The 20,630-nt window shown below is 38.5% G+C and overlaps 2 protein-coding genes across 2 annotated transcripts in view; both read left to right on the top strand.

Annotated features, from left to right (window-relative positions):
- MS3_00008715 (uncharacterized protein) overlaps positions 1-2,121 on the top strand; it is a gene marked incomplete at both ends in the record, with an annotated part of 60,178 nt that extends 58,057 nt beyond the window's left edge. The window contains one exon of the mRNA XM_051217061.1: positions 1,691-2,121. The remainder of the gene's footprint in view (positions 1-1,690) is intronic.
- An 11,740-nt stretch (positions 2,122-13,861) lies between these two features.
- Positions 13,862-20,630, top strand: part of BTAF1 (btaf1 RNA polymerase II, B-TFIID transcription factor-associated, 170kDa) — a 64,718-nt gene continuing 57,949 nt past the window's right edge. Inside the window, exons 1-5 of the mRNA XM_051208318.1 lie at positions 13,862-13,970; positions 15,021-15,144; positions 16,094-16,436; positions 18,405-18,562; positions 19,931-19,980. Coding sequence (XP_051065697.1) covers positions 16,304-16,436; positions 18,405-18,562; positions 19,931-19,980 — 341 coding nt within the window. The 5' untranslated portion in view covers positions 13,862-13,970; positions 15,021-15,144; positions 16,094-16,303. The remainder of the gene's footprint in view (positions 13,971-15,020; positions 15,145-16,093; positions 16,437-18,404; positions 18,563-19,930; positions 19,981-20,630) is intronic.

Below are 20,630 nucleotides of genomic sequence, written 5' to 3'. Positions count from 1 at the left end.
TCAGTGAAGCCCTTAGGTTTACTCCGAGTGACCTCAAGTCTGATTACAATCAAGGACTATTACATAATGAAATTGGGAAAAACTTGCCTAAGGACTGAGAAGACTGGTGATCGGAGCGTGCAAATAAGTTGGGAGCATCAGTTGCATCTGGCAACTTCCTCAAGCTCTTTCAACCCATCTGAGTCACTGGCAGCACGAAGTCTAGTGTGAGCGAAATATTCTGTGAAGGTGACCTCTTTAACGATGAGCAGACCTTTTTAAAAAGCAGTTCAACTGATCTGTTGCTCCGACAGTGTCGATCAGACTGTCCTTTCCTCCATGACCTGTGACGGCTGATCCACCTAATGAGTCGAAAATCCCTAAGGAACTCCAACTATTAAGGCGCTATGCGAATGATATTTTCTTATTGTGCGACGATACCCAAGCCATGCAATCCGCACTTAACCAGTTGGCAGTCAGTGTATGTGAGTATGGAATGTACTTTGGACCTCCTAAGTGCAAAGTACCTTCACAAAGCTGTCAGGACCCTGATCCTGCACTCACTCTGTGCAGTAAGCGAGTTGAAGTATCCGAGAAGTTCATGTATCTGGGGAGTGGCATAAGTGCTGGTGGTGGCGTGAGTTATGAGATCAATTAACATATAGTGAAAGCCGGAGCGGTTTATGTCAATTTGAGCAACCTTTGGCGCTTTCATGATGTTAGTCTGGTCGTAAAACGTTGGATCTACAACACGTCGGTGAGAGCAGTTTTGCTTTATACTTGTGAAACCTGGCCTATCCGAGTTGAGAATGTTAGACGACTCTCTGTGTTTGGTCATCGTTGTCTCCGGAAAATTGTTGACATCCAGTAGCAAAACCATGTCGGAATATGGTCTAACTCAGCAATAGTATATCTATCTTTAATACCATATTAATCGATGTGGAGGCTTTCACGATGTGACTGCCGAACCTACAAAATCTTACATGGAAGTCATATCACTGCCCATACTGACTCATCCTACATGATAATCAGCAATACGATGTTTAGTACTTCTTATGAACGCACTCCTGATGGGGATAAACTAAAACACATTGAATAATCACACTTGTCAGGCAGAGCCATGTCATACCGATCAATTAGTACGAAGTTCACAATTCTTGACCTCCCTTTGTGTTACGTGTCGAGTGCAATTTCAGTAATTTTATGTTCGGCTTCAAAGATCGTGTGGTTAAGTACAAATATCTTATATTGCAAAATTCTACACAATGTGACTTCAGAAAACTGTGATACTATAAAATGTGCCAAAAGTAGAAAACTAGATCTTCAAAATAGGAAAGTATTAGCAACAGAACAATAAGTTTCAAGAAAATCACCATTGCTATACAAGTCTCTGGAAATAGTCGTCGCCAAACCTCTGGCCGATTGAAACTCTGTCACAACTTAAATATTTCTCGAAATGCTATAAGAAATCAACTTTGAGTGAGCTATGTTTTGACTGCAAGACATCTGGACTGATCTACATTCAGTGGTGGGCCATTTAACATAAAATATTTCAAACAAGTAAACGAATGGCGATCCGATGACGTATTACTCGTTCGCTACATTTTATCCAGTAGCTTCCGTAGCCATTGTTTCTTGTTCACTTCTTCCTATGCTGCACAGTAGATAACCGGTCTTTTTAAACTTTGGATGTCTCATTTTGTTTCTTTAGGAACTGCATTTTCGGATGAATTACCGAAACAATCCAGTTGCCAATTATGAAAAACTTATGTAGCCCTGAACTTTTGTGAGTTTCTTCTGATCTAGTTTCTGCCATTTAAACAATTTTTACTGAGCATATATTATCCCAAAATAATGGTTTTACTTTGATTACGTGTTACCTTACTCATAGGTTTTATATTTGTAGATTCCAAACTAAATAAGCTTGAAATGATGAATAACTGTCAAGGCTATTTAGTTTGTAATTATTATTATTCACATACAGCTTGTGGGTACATAAGTGTTGTAAGGAAGCTATTTCGGGTTTCCTCAAAAATGCAATGATACACAAGTTTCAATATTGTTAGCATAATATTTAGAATATTTAAAGCTACAGGATCTGTGCAATTGAGTTGTTTTTAAAGAAGTAAAACGAGAAAATAGGGTAATAGTAATAAAGGAAACTCGAAATATTTAAACAATATAATAAGCGCGTTTGTGAAAACAGAACAAGGATAACTGATTATCCGTGAATCGTCATATGAATCCCAAACAAAAGTAGAAGAAAAGATAAAGCAAGTATTTTCCCTCAGTTATTCAACCAGTAATTGTTCAACCAGTGATCGAATCTAAATTACTTTAAATAGATAAGTTGATAAAGAATGTAAGAAAATTATCATATACAACGAATAAATGTTATCCTGTCCCTTTTTGGATAGATTGCGTACAGGTTCGTTCGAAAGATAATATATAGTTAGGTTATAACACGAAGTGTTTCCAATTCTGGAAGAGTACTTCAATTCACAATTACAAAATGCACAATTCCTGCCAAAGCAAGCAACAAAATCAAGAGAGAGAGAAAAACAATATGGCTGTCGTCACGACTAAGTATCAACTAAAACAACATAAATGCGGTTCAGGAAGAACACGGAAATTCAGTGGAGGTGTAAAAGAAACCAAAACTACCACGAAATACAAATAGTAACATCTCAAATGGAATCAAAAAGGTCAATATAATGTACATCTATCTTTGCATCTCATACTATATCCACTTAGTTGCTTCTAACTAGTGTAATGTGTTATACGGTTGTCAAATCTTCATAAATAAATTCCAGCTGTTTAATTTGCTTGTAACAGAATTCCTGTGGAAATTGTGTCTTATAAAGGTGCGTACAGAGAAGATCTTGGATATTTTTTTATTATGGACAGATCTAGACAGCCTACTGACGATGTTGAAATTTTACAAAAATGCATGGGTGGCGTTTGTGTCAATTAATTATTTCACTGTAAATTAAAACTAGTCTGGCTCAAGTTCCATATACAATACTTGCGATTGAGCACACACAGTTCTCTATTATCTTATTACTGACTTGTTTATGACTACTAGATTACGAGTTCGATAGTGTTTGACATTAAACATTCCCATAACGAATTCGATTGCTTCTGACCACTGAAACGGAGTAAGCCTCAGACAAATTGCCATCAGTTCAAGAGAAGAGATTTTTAACTTATATATAACTTCGAAGTGGTTTAAGATTTTTCACGGTATATTTTTGCAAACAAAGCTAGGCCTCTATGCCAAGATTAGGGTGTTAATAACCAAGACAAATGCAACGAAAAAAGGGTTTAACATGATAACATTTATTAATGACAGTGGTGTAATGGTATGCATATAATATCCTAATGAATAAAAATTCAAAATGGTTCCATCGATGTGTTTATCTTCTATACCAAATCTGATACAAAATTACATTTTTGTAGGCTAACAATAATTCACTAATTTGATGTTCCATTAAGATTTATAGTGGACTAACATGTGCCCTCACATATGCTATGTCTAATTATTTAGGCAATATACCAGGGCCGCTTCAACATAAACTATATAGTGTCTCTAGAGATTCGTATGAAATCAAATAGTAGATTTCAGATTTGTCTATCAGCGAAAAGAAAACAGCATTCGATGTTTAGATTTGATTATTGGGAAACGATGAGATTCTGTTTACTAGATGTCCATTAGGCATTATTTTAATCATGAAATCCCTCACACTGTACTTAAATTCAGAGTTTTTCATCTTCAAAAGAAATGTATATAGTTAAAGTAAACCATCTGTTTCATCGAATAAAACGAAAATCCAGAGAAGAAAATTTTATTACCTCAAGTGGTGTTCGTCAGGGTTGTCCACTCTCTCCATTCTTGTTTAACTTTGTCGTCGATGTACTTTTAGAGATAACACTTTCCTTGCCTAGATTTCCAGGGGTTGAACTTCTACCGGGAGATTCACTTATTGACTTAGAATATGCTGATGACATAGTTTTATTTGGCGAAGACGCTGACAAAATGCAGAGTCTTCTGACCACTCTAAGCAACAATGCAAGCATGTTCGGGATGCGATTCTCTCCCTCGAAATGCAAAATGTTGCTTCAGGATTGGGTTACATCGACACCCGAACTAGTGATAGGGAGTGAAGTGGTTGAGTGTGTCGACCGCTTCACTTATCTTGGAAGTCTCATCAGCCCTTGTGGTCTGGTGTGTGACGAAATCTCAGCACGGATACAGAAGGCTCGACTAGCTTTTACCAACTTGCGTCATTTATGGCGTAGGCGAGATATCCGTCTATCAACCAAAGGACTGGTTTACTGTGCAGCAGTTCGTTCCGTCCTACTTTATGGTAGTGAAACGTGGCCGGTAAGAGTAGAGGATATTCGTAGGTTACCAGTATTCGATCATAGGTGTCTTCGAAACATTGCTCGTATATCATGGGACCATCGAGTAAGTAACACAGTTGTTAGGACACGGGTACTAGGTAAGGATGGCAAATCAATTGATGAAGTAGTGAAACTTCATCAGTTGAGATGGCTGGGACACGTGTTATGTATGCCCAACGACCGACTACCTCGACGTGCTATGTTCAGTGGTATAGGAGTAGGTTGGAAGAAAGCTAGGGGTGGCCAGACCAAAACATGGCACAAAACCATGAAGTCACTGACAAGTGGACTGAGTCATGTTGGTAGGTGTAGACTACCTGGTTGGGGACCACGAGATGATAGCAACCGATGGTTAGAGACCCTGAATGACATTGCTCGGAATCGTTTGGAATGGCGCAGGTGCATCCACTCTTTGTGTTCTCCCAAATTCTAATCTTCTGAATTCTCCATGTCCTTTTTTTCATCTTTCCAAATTTATTTCACTGGATTATACTCTTTAAATAATATCTCCAAACCCTAATCTTCCCTGTTACTGCTTATACTCTTACTACCTCTACCACTACGGGATTTGAATCGACAACTGAATCTCTGTGCTAAGGTGGTGTGGCAACTCGAACTGATGTACGTACGAAGTTCTACGTTGTTACTGACTGACTGACTGACTGACATTGATTTAATTGGTAATAAAATTATCTCATTTGACGTCACTTTCTGCTTTACAAATGTTCCGCTCATTGAAATTACACGCTTTTTGTACGACATTATTGAAAATAACAACATAATCCAAAAGAGCTATTTCTACGATATACACTTGGTGTGCAATTTATATTTAATAACGATCTCTATAAACGAATCGAAAGAACTGTAATGGGTCCACCACTGGACTAACTTTGGTTGTGTCATTGCCGATCTGCAAAATACGACACTTCAGTCAAATTAATTCATATGGAAGATGTATGGATGATACTTTCATTAATTGTGAAGAAGATATGGAACTCAATGAAATTTCGGGTCACTTCCACTATTTTCATATCACAATTAAATCTAAATTAGAAGTAGATGTTGTAGGGGCTTGTACTATTTTGAGCCTACATAGTTCATTCTAGGCTCTAGATAGATCAATATATCCATTTTCCTCAAGCCACATTTTTACTCTGTCATCCATTCGCTTATCAGCCCTGACTGTTTTATGTAAGCGTATATGTGTGCATTTCTTACCTTGCTCATCACATGTCTGGAACGTATTTTTGTTCGACTACAAATACCGGTTCGCGTTTGACTGAATTGAGTTGGCTCACTTGCCTTATCCACCGCGCATCTTTTGTCTCGTTTCTCTTCGCAAAAACATTATGTTCCGTTTCTTGAATTTGATGGCCAAGAACGAATGGATACAAAACCCGTATCATAATGTTCTTGCTAATATATATAGCTAAATGAATGAACTGCCGTAATAATAAACGGATTCAAAGTACGCTATGATAGAATGAATACAAGTGGACTGAAACAATAGTAGTACGGGAATAATATCATAATTTGACATCCAATTAATTGTGTTGAGTTTATGTTAAAACCCAGACTAAAACGCACGGCAGTTGTATTAGAATAGACAACAGAGTATCTAGCAGCTGTATTGCACTTAAATAAATTTACAATTGCATGGAACAGGTCTAACATATATTGTATTGAAATGAGTTTCCAGTCACACTGAAAACATCTACACTTAAATATTATTTGTACCAAAGAGGAGAGACTATGATCAGACTTCAGTGAAATGAAAACCTTAATGGCTGAACTTTAAGACCTCCAAGAGTGCTGAGTTTTAGTCCTCCACAAAGTCACCCATCTAGATGGGATAGATCCATTACAATCCGTATCTCATCGATACTTACTTACTTACGCCTGTGACCCACGATAGGAGCATAGGCCCCCGACCAGCATTATCAAAAACATTATGTCCTAAGCATTCCTTTCTTGTTCTATCTGTTTGTTGCTCATTCTTCTCATGTCTGTCTCCATTTCCCAATGTAATGTGTTCTTTGGTAGAACAAACAGTCTCGACATTTCTATTGAAAATTATGACGTTTTTTGGTGGTTGACAAACAGTTGTCTTGTGTTTTAGAAGTACTTCAATTGTAGATAAGCTGTTCTTGCTTTGCTGATCTGCGCCTTCACATCTGCATCAGATCCACCATGTTCATCAATAATACTGCCCAGATATGTTGAGGTTTTTACACCTTCAAAATCTTCCCCGTCAATTGTGATTTGATCATTGCATGTTGTGTTGTATCGGAAAACCTTGCTTTTCTCTATGTGTATGTTGAGACTGACTGCTAATTAGGCTGCTGCTTCACTGGTCGACTTCTGAATTTGTTGCTGCGTGTGTGATAGAAGAGTCAGATCATCTGCGAAGTCTAGATCGCCCAGATGCATCCTAGATGTCCACTGTATCCCATGCTTCCCCTCAGATGTTGACGTCTTCATGATCCATTCGATCACCGGGAGAGCGAGAAAGGCTGAGAGTAGGCAACATTGCTCGACATCGGTCTTTACTCCAAACGAGTTCGTCAACTATCCTCCCTGCACGATTTTGCAGTTAATCCATCATAAGAATTTCGTATGATGTTGACCATCTTCTCAGTCATCCAGCAGTTCCGAAGAATCCTCCATAATATTTTCCTGTCCACGCTATCAGCTACTTTCTCGTAGTCAATGAAGCTGGTGTTGGGTGATGAATTCCATTCAATTGATTGTCCAACAATGATCCGTTGTGTTGCGTTCTATCCTTACGTAACCCGGTCTGTTGATCTCGAAGTTACGTGTCAATGGAATCCTTCGTTCTGTTTAACAATACCCTGTTAAAGAGTTTTCGTGGTATTGAGATAAGAGTGATGCCCATGTGGTTGTTACACTTGCTGTGATCGCCCTTCGTTGGTATCTTGATCAGGTGTCCTTCTTTCCAGTCTGTCGGTACTTGTTCTTCATTTCGAATCTTACTGAAGGGAATGTGGAGTATCCTTGCAGTTACTGCTACGTCTGCTTCCAGTGTTTCTGCTGGAATATCGTCTCGTCCGCTGCTTTGCCGCTCCTGGTTTGTCTGATGGTCATGCTGATCTCCTCAATTGTTGGTGGACCAACATCGATTGGGAGGTCCGTGGGTGCTGTTTCCATGTTGGGTGTGTTCAGTGGGGCTGGGTCCATTCAAAAGTCCCTATAAGTGCCTTACCCATCTCTTTCGCTGTTCTTCAATGTTGGTGATTACTCAGTTTTCCGTGCTCCTCACCGCACGTTGTGGTTTACGATAATTTCCAGCGGGCTTTGTTGTGTCATACAATTGTCTCATGTTTCCTTATCTTGCAGCCTTTTCCGCCGTCATTGCTAGATCTTCCACATAATCACGCTGGTCGGTTCTGATGCTCCTCTTCACCTGCTTGTTTACTTCTGTGTATTCAGCTTTTGCCTACGCTTTCTCAGCTCTTGTTCGGCTGATATTGATTGCTACCTCCTTGTTCCTTCTTTCTTGAATCTTATCCAGTGCATCAACAGTGATACATTCCTTGCGATGGTACTTCTTGTGGCCCAGAACCTCATGAAATGTTGGAGTGATTGCCTCTTTGATCCCCTTCCAGTTGCTCTCCATAGTAGTTCTTTTCCCACTGAGTAGATCATGAAAAGCTTGGAACTTATTGCTGAGGACTATCATGAACTGTTTGAGTTTGTCAGTATCCTGAAGAAAGGCCGTATTGAACTTTTGTGATATTGTCCGCCCCATTGTCCAGTGTTTCTTGAGTTTCAATTTCATCTTGGCGACCAGCAAGTGATAGTCTGATGCTATATTAGCTCCTTTCTTGGTTCTCACATCCTCCATCGTCCTCCTAGACGTTTTGTTGGTGCAAAAATGGTCGGTTTGGTCCTGCATAATGTGGTCCGGTGAAGTGGCTTTGTGTGGCTTTGTGTATGAGTTTATGTGGGAATATGGTGCCGCCTATGACCAGTTTATTGAAGGCACATAGGTTTGCGAATCCCCCACCATCTTCGTTCCTTTCTCCCAATTCGTGTCGTCCCATGATATCTTTATATGCGGTGTTATCCATTCCAACCTTGGCATTTGAATCTCTCATCAGAATGGTCAGGTCCTTTGTTGGGCACTTCTCGACGATCGACCACAGCCTATTATAGGATTGATCTTCAACGTCCTCATTGTTATCGTTGGTAGGTGCATAGCATTGGTTGACCTTCATTGTAATGTCCTCTTTCTTTGTGTTTGAAGGTGGCTTTGATGATCCTGGGTCCATAGGATTACAATCCTGTGAGTGCATTTTGTGCTTGCTTGGATAGTATCAATGCAACTCTTTGTGTGTGGGGGACATTTTCTTCTTCATGGCCGGAGTATAACTGAAGCTCCCCTGAGGCTGGTCGTTGTTGTCCAACCTGTGCCCAACGTGTTTCTCTGATTCCAAGCACCTTCATGCTGTGCCTCATTATTTCAACATTAATCTCGAGGGCACTCCCGGTGTCCCACATTGTACGAACATTCCATGTACCTAAATAAATGGTTGCTCTGGTTGTCAGAAATAGCATCAGCCTCTTGACTTCTGAAGGAACTCGGCTTTCACCATGACGAATCATAACTCTTCTAAATGAAGACCTTCTAGCCCCCAGGGCAGAGTTTAAATAGTTTGAATATTTTTTCTGGTTAGCGTTTTTTATGACGAGTTAGTTTTCAACGGGATGGGGTTTCTCACCCCATGCTCAACTTTCGCCTTTATCTGGGCTTGGGACTGCCATAGCTCCAGAGGGACTTCAGGCGGAGTTCAAAGCTAGGACTGGCAGATTAACCGACGGTACTGCCTACCAATTTCGAGGAAGTGAGGATATGTCAACCTACATTTTTAGTATCAGAGTCTCTCATACCACTTGTACTTCAGTAAGAACTGTACATACTGGTCGCATCACTTATATTCGTTTTCAGGATAGTGGAATCTAGTTCTGTGCGGTAGCAACTTATTTTTACTTTCCAGGATATAGCGAATTGTACGGGCACAAAGTCTGAGTGCTCTATCATCCAAATAAACGGTGTAAAAACATAACATGTGTTTATAGTCAAAACTTTATTTAAGGGGCCGTTTACTGTTTGAGGAACTGTTAGGTGTGAACAAGGAAAAAAGTTATAAACAGCCAAGTTCTCAAAGTAGAAGAGGTCGTTCGATGATTAACCGTAAGGGAAGACCGTCCTATCGGGTCATATAATAATGAAAACTGTATTGCAACCTTTGAAATACTCAGAAAAGTGAGAATATTGAGGCGTTCGAGAAAGATGATATGATACTTTCCCCCAATAGTATACGCCACAAGAGGACTTCACAATAATGCTACTATTCGAGGAAGTAAGTTCTGGAGCTGACTGAGCGAGATCCGTCGACTGATTGATAAATTTCTCGCCTTTTCAACCATCCTACTTGATGGCTTCTCTTTGTCACATTCCGCTGTCGTTTTTGTGTTTTCAATCATCTCCGAATTTTGTTGTCACATCTCCAATCTCTCCAGAGAGAGCAATCTGCTGAAGTAATTTACAAAATAAGAGAAACGATATTGCAACAGCATAATTCGCAAAACACTATAAATTGCGGACAAAGATAATACACAAAACTACTTGATCTTAGTTAATGTTTAATGTTGGAGAAAAAACTGACAAGTATGGTTCGTTTTTGGGAAAGGATACCATACCAGGAAGACTATGCCACCTGCATAGGATCCAAAAGTAAACCTCTTCTATTAATAGTAACTCTATTCAGCTACTCAAAGACCACCGGTTAAAGCCTTCTCTCAAATCTGAGTTGGACACGACAAACCATTGTCCGTAAAAAATGTCACAAGAATATGACTGAAGCTCCTCATGCCATAAAACAGCTCGAAGAATGACCTCTGCGGACACATCTGAGATTATGAGAGCCGACTTATATTGACAAGACAATAGGATAAAACAAAATAAAGCACACCTTGGTGTCAGCTGACTTCGATCAACAATTCGCGGTACAGGGCATCGAGGTCGTCGTCCAGCTTATGGAATACACGACACTAACGGAAAACTCGCAGGGTCCAGGCCCTACAAAATCGATTAACGTACTTTAACTATCAGTTGGGTTAAAACCTGAAAACATAATGCTGCAGAGAAGCGACATCTGAGTACAAACACCAACAAATCCCTTTATAGCAACTTAAGGGGGCCGAGGAGTTAATTAGGAGGTGCGGGAAACATGTGCTTCCCTTCTGACCTCCGAACTGTAATTCTAACTGAAACATGTCTCTCCTGAAATTACAAGTGATAAGGCGAAAATGCAATTCATGACACCTCCCTGATGTGGAAAAGTACACAAAACAGGGGGAGGGGGGAGGAGAGGCGATACACGATAACACTCATTTCAAAATCCTACTGCCAAACAGTACCGAATAACCGGGGTGACAGAATCAACCTGATATTGTTCCAAAGCGTACGGTGTCAACGATTTGACTAGAGGAATATATCTTCCCTTCACAGTGACTAACATCCGGAAAGACAATCCGGGAGGTATTCCAACTACCTCCCCTGAGGTTCGAGCTGGCATCACTAGCTGGAGACTTCAAAGTTCAGAGCTAAGCTGTCCAAGCACTCACCAGAGTCACAAGAACTTTCATAGAAATGAAACAAAGGCTACTCTGTGTACAATCTTCGGAGGAGAATACAGGAGAGACTCAGCCCGTTGGGAAACCATATTCACTCTACATGAGGCGACCCTTGGTAAGTTGTACATCAAAGAAAGAGAAACGAGGTACTTCTCTTCCCTTCCTCACTAAAAGTACCACCATTTGGAATGTTCCCTGGTCCAAAGTCACCACAGCCCCCTCATCCGATGTCTTCAAAAGGAGGATTGACAAACACGTACTCACCTATTGATTACCAACAGTTTAGGGTAGCTTCACCTGAGGCACATCTCGTAACTTACCCACCATTATCATTAGCACGTATCACTAACTTAGTTCCACTACGTTTACTCCCTGGTTATGCTTTTCGCGTCACTAATTAGTTAACATATTTATCTATCTACCTCATGAAACTATCTTCTCTTAGCATTCGAATTTTCACTTAGTTATTTTCTACGTTCCAATAACAAACTTCCTGCCTGATAATATGATGGCTGCTGGTTTCAGAAACTCTGAGAGTCACATATACTCACATCATAAAGCAACCATTGTGACCACCTGGTTTGTACGAGTCGAAAAACTGCCTCATATGCCGAAAGAGTCCCAACGCTTTTTTGTACACTAACTCCTATGATGTTAACATTTGTCGCAGTCTTCTCTCATTTATGGCAGTGTTTATTGAATAACTGCTGCTTTGACTTCATCATATAAGTCGTCTTTTGGCACTTGGTGAATATATCTCAGATTTCGATCGAGGATACCACAGAGATTTTTATGGCGCCAAGCCACTTCAACAGGCCGGCACAATTATTAGCTATACAGAACTTGTTTCAATCAAGATAATGCGACGATTTCTCAGAATGTGTGATTTCTATCTCCATTTCTTACCTAATTGTGCAGCGAAATACAACCTCTAACTGTCATCCTGGAAATTAATCAAGAGAGAAAAAATACAAAGAAGAACGAAGATTTCAGCTTTTCACTTGATGCAGTGAAAGAGAATGCTACTTTGTTGACGTATCTAAACTTAAGCCTTACAACTCACCCCATTTTGTTCACTGAAGCTTCAAAAAACGCAGTAAGGTCAGTTCTCCGACAGTTTCACGATCACGTATAGTAATTGTACAAATTATATGAAACCGAAAGATTGGAAAAATGCCATAGTAAGTCCTGTCTTCAAAACAGGCACGAAACACAAACCTGAGAACTACCGCCCCGTTAGCCTAACTAGTGTGGTTGTTAAAATATTAGAAAAGATTATTCGGAAGGAGCTGTTTAAGTATCTCGATAAAAACCGGATCCTCTCGGAGAAGCAGCATGGCTTCAGAATAGGTTATTCTTGTCTCACTAACTTATTAGTGGCTCGTGAAAGCTGGTGTGCCCTTAAGGACCGAAAGCTACCTGTAGACGTCGCCTTCATTGATTTCAGTAAAGCTTTTGATAAAGATCCGCACAACCGGCTGTTATATAAGCTAAGAAAAGTCGGGATTGGAGGCAATTTATTGATGTGGATAAAAGACTTCTTAGTTGGGCGTCAACAAAGAGTTCGGGTGAACTCAAAGTTATCTAGCTGGGAAACTGTGCTTAGTGGAGTGCCCCAGGGTACAGTTTTGGGGCCAGTGCTATTCCCCTTGTGTGTAAATGACCTTCCTTGTATCCTATCATCATCGGTCTTGCTATATGCTGACGATGTCAAGATATGGAGAACGATACGATGTGAGGGTGATAGCTTAGAACTTCAAAATGACCTGAAGAAGTTATCTGAATGGTCTCAAACATGGCAGTTGCCGATAAATACTTCCAAGTGTGTTGTGATGCATATCGGTCATCAAGGCACAGATACATACACGATGAATAACACTGAGCTACCTGTCGTCCAGACATATAATGACTTAGGAGTTATCGTTAGTCAAGACTTAAAGACTACTGCACACTGCCGTGCAATAGCCGCCAAAAGTTTTAGAACGTTATGGTCAATACGTAGGGCTTTTAGTCATGTCGACGCTAAGACGTTTTTGACTTTGTATACAGTGTTCGTTCGTCCTAAACTTGAGTACTGAATACAAGCGGCTAGCCCCTGCTTTAAAAAAGACAGTGAGCTTCTGGAAAAGGTTCAGAGAATGGCGACTAAGCTGGTTCCCGGAATAGCGAAGCTTCCGTATGAATCTCGACTGGCCAAGCTGAACCTTTTCCCGTTGTCATATCGCAGAACTAGAGGCGACTTGATTACAGTCTACAAATTGCTTAGTGATAAATTTGCACCTAACATGCCCTCATTTTTCTTGTCTTCCAAAACAGAGAATTTACGAGGACACTCCAAAAAAGTTCATAAGCCGAGAACAAATTACTTGTCAGCTGACTATCGACTTTCCCATCGAATCATCAACGAGTGGAATTCACTACCTCAGCACGTGGTTGATGCTCCATCCGTCGACTCTTTCAAAAGAAAGTTGGATCAACTGAGAGACCACCATTGCCAGGACTAACATAGGCCATCGAGCCTCCTGTCCTTCCCAAACTGAAACTGAAACTGAAACTATGTATAGATTTGATAGGCTGGAATTATTTGATTATCGGGTCTGAGACGACAAACTTTGTGTCAGGGAAATGTTTTTGGAGTTCGAATTGAAACCAAAATTGTACGTAAATTGGTGATATTTTTTGTTGCTTCAAGTTCCTTCTTGGTGTTTTAAATGCACTAAAATATTTCATTGAAGGACGTTGGAAACAGTGGACCAATAGCATACTTAATATTCCAATAAAATGCGCAACATATCTAAATGGTGCTCAGTATAAATATATTCAGTGCGATGGCGGACGGCGTATGCCTCTTTGTTCTATTGTGCACTCGTACCTACAGTCTGTGGACAAGTACCACTAGGGAATATTGGGAGTCTAATGACCAGCCGGTACTGCTTTTGACTCATAATTATTTCCTAATTGTTGTTTTTGAATTATATAATTGTTTATACATAATTTGATGTAATGTGTCCACAGGAAAACGTTTGTTGCTGAATTTTTGCAAAACTTGCAGATAAGACATTTGCATGGTCCTTATAAATCATGATGAACTTTTATAACGGTCATTTTGATCGACTACCCAAGTTTTCTGAGGAAATACGTTAAAACCTCGACTCAAATAAAGGACTATAGGAACCTTGCCAAAAGTACGGAATTTCGGCTCAGTACAGCTGAATATTCCTGGCGGTGCTTTTTACGTCTTAAAAACAGATGCCCTACTATGCGATGTTGAGAGAATTTCTATTGTTCGTGAGTTTTGATTTTCCAGGTCTTAATGCTGCAGATATGTTTTTATTATTCATGTATATCATCAGTCTGATCAAAACGTTTTCCCAGGTTTGTGTTCACATATATGGGACTACAAAACCTTATATCTTGTCTCCAGTGGGAAGCTTGCGACTGTTTTCTTCAAAGTTTTAGCCAGTTATTAATAAGTTAACCAATGGCCTTAATGGGATTAACATCACCAAGCATCCTTTTGATAAGTTCTGACTGATATTGAGGACGTCAGTTTTAGCGTATTGTCAGAAAATCACGGTGCTCAGGATACTATATCAAGTGCATCCTATAACCTACATTTACAGTTTTGGCCCAAAGTACCACAAAAATTGGAGTTCACTACTGATCATATTATTGTGGGCACATTTATTTTTATAGGGCAAATACAGGTCAGTGACCAGTCCTTAAACTGCCGATTTTTTTACAGCACCTTAAGTATAATCATGATCACATCAATGAATTCACACAGCGACTTCGTATAGACGAATAGCTGTGTTATCTGGACAACCAAGCATTGTGAATTCTATTCTATTTTTCACATCAGAAGTCTGTTATATCCTTCTTAACAAAATATAATCAGAACATGTCCCAGTGTACGCAGTACCTTTTTCATATTCCATTCGTTACAATCTAATAAATATATACTCTGTTTTTTTTAGCCTTGACCGTCTTTTTGTGTTACTGGAAAGTTGTCCCAATGCGTCTTTACGAACTGCGGCTGCAGAGCAACTTGGAGAGATCGCAAAAAGTAGTCCATCAAGCATTGATTATGTCTTCACCTGTGTAAGGAATCGATTTGTCTTTAAAACACTTTCTAATTGCGTAATCATTACATATAAATGAGGCATTTATTTAACCATTGGTTTTCCAGGTGTGACAGAATTACTTTGTAACATTTGTCTTTTTTGTTCATAATTATAAAAGTGTAGAGTACTTTTACAAATTCATCGACTCCTATTCATTACGTTCTGGAACTTGTTTTTATTGTCATTGTGAATTGGTTGGTGAAAGGCATAATTTGTCGTTGACTCAGTAGCTTGGTGGCCAAAAGGTTCGACTCAGTGACTAAGCGCTGCGTTCGAACCCCCTCCACCTACTTCAGTTTCTACGACAGGGTAGTATCACTAGGCGTGACGGCGTAACCAATCTCTAAGCATCTGATGAGTTAGTTTCCTCTTTTTAAAGATTTTTGATATTTAAACACTAAGTCTTGTCAATTATCTAGTAAGAACCAAGTTTCGCTCAGCTTTATTTGATTAATTAACGTATACATCAGAATGTTGTTTTTGACCATTAAATTTAGTGCTTTTTCAAACTGTAAACATTCAACACATTCATTTTAATCGAATCACCCTTTTGATCTTCCGAATATCACATTGCATGTTGTCTCAAAATGTTAATGTCATATAATAAAAGCACTTTAAAATGACATTCAATGGAAGAATCTACAATGTTCACAGTTATGGATTTTATTGACTTTAGAGTGAATTCGATCCTGTGTCACCTTCATTTAATGTCTTCCCTACTGTGAATAATGATAACAATTTTTTGAATTACACTATTATTTGTATATCTGTCATCTGGGATTTCTTGATAAACATTCTCGTATGTCTAGAGAAGCGTCAAGTGATCTTTAGGTTTAGCAAGGATTTTGTTTGGCATTTTATATTTTCACTTCTAATATAAGTTTAGTCACTAACTATCCTATTCATAACTCTTATTGAACCTGAAGCTTATCCCTCTGCTTCGACACAAAAACTGGGTTTCTCGTATTGCTGCATCAGAAGCTATTCGTCACATTGTTCGTCACTTGCCTGATTGGCAACCAACGTTGAATTGTCAAAGCTACATAGATCAAAAGGACGTTTCAACTAATGGCTTTCTCAGTCTAAGTGGACTCCGGATTGACTATGTTCTAGCTCAGGGTGCTCGACTTTACAGTATGGATGCACGAGAATTGGACAGAAATAACAGTCGGGGTTATTTTGAACGATGTAAAAAGAATAATGAAAATGCAATGGAATGTGATACATTTGATCCACAAACAGATATTCAGTCTCAAATTTTACCGCCAGGTAATCAGAAATCTTAGCTTCGTTGTATGGTTATTGGGTATATTTAATATCAATTTATTACCATAATTATCTTAAAAAAGCTTTTTTTACGATACCCTGTGTAAACAGATAGTTGAAAATACATTCATCTATAAATGGAGTCCATATTAGGTCATGGCCATTAACTTAAACACTTGTTAGGGATATAAAACTTTAGTTTGAGTTATGGATCAGTTAACAATCTTAATGAGTTGGCATCAGTACATTAATAGCTTTCTTTCATAAGTTTATATAAGTGTTAAATATCTGCATCAGAGCTATCAGGAAACGACACAATTTCAAAGCCATCATCCTGGATAATTATACTGTAAAGATTAATTTTGATTTGAAAGGAGCATAATTACTACACAACCATATTAATACCTTCGATATATTAAGTACAGTTTTATTAGGTATTCATAATGGTGGAAGTACAACTCATTAATAGAATTCTTCGCTTTTAGTTGCCCAATGGGTTGATGGATGTAAAAATTTTTACTATCATAAGGATCGTAACCTATTGAAACACAAATCATTATTAGCTCACACAAATAGTAAAACCAATGTTAGATTTCACACTAGCTTCTCGGTTCGTTTCTCGAGGTCATACGACAAAACTGACAACGAATACAAAATGTTACAGTGTGTCATACAGACGACTGTTATTGTGTGCGCGCCAGGATGCTATTTGTGTGCCTAAACCAAAGCAGGTAGTTTTCTGGGCCTTTGACCCAGAGGTTTAATCCACAAGGCAGTGAAACAACTTCAGGAAGTGTGGTCCCGTGGTAGCCAGTGACTAAGAATAGGCCTGTACTCCAATTTTTCCCTCAGGATTTCGGGCCTCAGGTGCACTGTTGGTTTGAAACCAATGTTTCCCAACTCTTCATCGACACAGTTTAAGCGCCGGACATTCATTTCCCTCTTTTCAGTTTCGTACATAAAACCTCTACTACGGGGAGGCTGAGTAGGACTTTCGTGGCTGTGGCTAAATACGCATGATCATGTGAAAGCATTTTGAGAGGGAGAGCGGACTCTCTCCGCCCTTGGCCGCACCATGGCATTTGCGGACCATACTGCATGCTGTCTCAGACTCAATGAGCCAGTTAAAATGACCTACAGTTCCTCACGTAGTTCAAACAGCTAGTTACGTTTAGATTTGTAATCTTTCTGTATAACCAATGATGTTTCCAGACTGTTCTTAGGCCTCGTTTCATGTGAAACGTTGGTGGTTTGTAACTCGGAGTTCATGGCTTCATACAATTTTGTCTATACAAGTTCATAGTCCCATCAACTCATTAGATATTCTCTCTATAATTTCAGTATAAACCACAACATCCCTCATTTAATTCTTCAACGGTATTCCTCGTAGTTATTGGAGAAATTTGTGGTCAGGCCTTTAGTTCTTCTAATTGGCATACTTTAAATATCAAAATCTTACACAACGCTTGATAGGTATCCAAATCTCTTCACTACCACAACCGGTTAGGAACATAAATACAGATCCTAGGTAAGATCATCGACGTAATTCCCATCTTCGGAATATTCTTTGTTATTTAATACACATAGATTCTTGTACATATGAGCACGGAAAATGCATGTACTACACAAATAAAGAAATAGAGGAGAAAAGAGGAGAGTAATTGTAAAACTAAGTGAACAAGAGTAGTACACAATAAGAAATGTAGTTCATTTCAAGTAGAAATATAATTAGTTCCTTCAGTTAATGGAGTTCCTCTCACTTGTATGAGGAAGGGGCGGGGTTTCACAAGTACAACGAATCTGCTCTCACTCGTGAGTTGTAGACTAGACCTTTTACAGGTAGACTAATATCACTATGACACTAAAGATAACCTGGATTTTTAAATGTATTTTTAACACTAGATCAGCTAAATCTTTCAGTGTTACATAACAGTAACATATTTTCCACACTTTCATTTTTATGTCATCAAGTACAACGCCAAGAAATAAACAGTCGTCTAGGCCTGGAAAACGACAATTTATTAACTGAAGTTCTGGAGAGTCATGCTGATGTATCAATTAATAAATGGATAACAACAGACGATTTTAATGATGAAACACAACCTGGATTCACTCAAATAGATGTTGAGGTATGTTACAACCTGAGCATGTGGCGTAGTGTGTGCATTTACCTTATTGTTATAAAGGCAGAATTTGCCAGATATTTACTCATAAGTAAGTTGATTTTCAGCTATAATCTTTCAGTTAGTAGATATATCTGTCTACTGTCAAGCCAATTACTAATAGTAGGAGGTAATTTCGAGGCTTCTGGATTTGCTGTCAAGTTAAACTTGGAACTATAAATATTGGAATTATGTTTTACTAATACAGAATGGATGGACTACAGTCATTAAATGAAGTGCATATATATATATATATATATATATATATATATATATATATATATGGGTGTTCAGCTCTTATCCACTTTTAAAAGAGCTTTGGAACCTAAAGCCAGTTGGTTAATAAACAGTAAGAATTTAGCTTTCTGTCATCTATCCACGTATTTTATTTCACGGCATCTACTTTATTCTAGAAATCAAAGTTTCAGCTACGGGATCATTTGCTCAAAATTCGCTTTACCTAAACTGGTAAAATCATCCATCCTCGTGGCTTAGCTTATTAGGCAGAATAATATAATGTATTTTTACATTCGATTTTATCTGTGTTATGGTAAACTTCGGTAATACACTATGCAAATATGAACTTACATCCCCCGTCATCTCGCGTAATTTGTGCATTAACATCAGTCATTGTCCTTATAACAAGTTAAAATACCAATGATTTTACGGAAAATTGTTTTTCAAGAAAAATAGTAAGTCAATTTGTCATTTCTAGTGTTCCCACTTGATGCACACTGGTGTCGCAAATACTTTGATACGAGAATCACTAAGTAACTATCCTGAACTCTAGTTGTTGAGGAGTTGCATTTTCGGTCTTAATGTATCCCCGATCCCCGGCCCCATGTGTTATTTGTCTTCTGTTTCCCCTTTTGATTTGAGGATCTTAAGTTAGGGCATTTGCCTTGTGATGCAGTTTTATGATTTCCATTAAGTGTGACTTGTCCACCTCCAGCATATTTTCTGAATTCCCTCTTCATTTGGAAGCTGGTTTGCTCCCTATCACAGTAGGTTACTGCTGATGGTGTCTGTTCAATAGATCTCAAGTATCTTGGGTAGGCAGCTATTTATGAGCACCTATACCCTTGTGATGATGGTGGTAGTGGTTCTTCAATTTTCAGCTCCGTTTTGACAATTGTTAATTACTTTAGATTTTTCATCGGGTATTCTTCTAAAAACTGTTCACCAACTATATAAATCCGAGGGCTAACATATTAAATGGTTATTTACTCTTGGGTTTCTCTTTTGTCTTTTATCGTACAAGCATTATCACTAATGCTGTTGATTTATTCAAATTCCTTCCTGTAAATGCATTTTTATTCACTTTATTATCCACAGAGTTGTGTACGGAGTGCTTACGTTGCTCATGTCGACACAGATGGGAAAAGGTATTCATGCTTCTTTATTGTTTGTTGTTGGAGATTACTTTTTTTCTGTTTAGCTGGAAATACCCAAATAATTCATAATATTAAGGTTGGAATTCATTTACTTGAACTAGAACTTGTTAATTATTATAGTTTTCGATCAGTGTCGTGTGAAGCATCTCATTTGTCAATGGGGTATTCTTGATTTACATTCATGGTAAACCATAAATATACAGTTAAAAATCGTAAATAAGTATGATTTTTCAATATTTTTTAAAATAGATAAACACATAAATAAAGATTATGGTTCTGATTACTCACTAATTAGGTAACTGAGACCACTAATCCAATTTCCTTTTCAAGCACCTCAAAGAGAAATATCCTTTCGTGGTGCGAACAACTGAAAGTCACACCGCTAACGGTACTCAAAACTACGTTGTTTATCAAATCTTTTTGTCCGTCCTTAATAGCTGAATCAGTAATCGCTAATTCAAATCATCAAATGACGATTCTCTACTTATATCGAGTCGTTAAAGTGAATGCGTAACAGAAAGCTGAGTGGAACATTTTTTAAAATAAAATAACACACTAGCTTGCATACCAAGGAAATATAACATAATATTTCTAAAACACTACCTTATTGTAGAATAATACTCCTAGTAAGTTATTTTTAA

The sequence above is a fragment of the Schistosoma haematobium genome, chromosome 6 (assembly GCF_000699445.3).
Source record: "Schistosoma haematobium chromosome 6, whole genome shotgun sequence".
Classification (NCBI taxonomy): Eukaryota; Metazoa; Platyhelminthes; class Trematoda; order Strigeidida; family Schistosomatidae; genus Schistosoma; species Schistosoma haematobium.
Note: the sequence above shows the minus strand (reverse complement) of the source record. Positions and strands in the feature narration are given on the sequence as shown.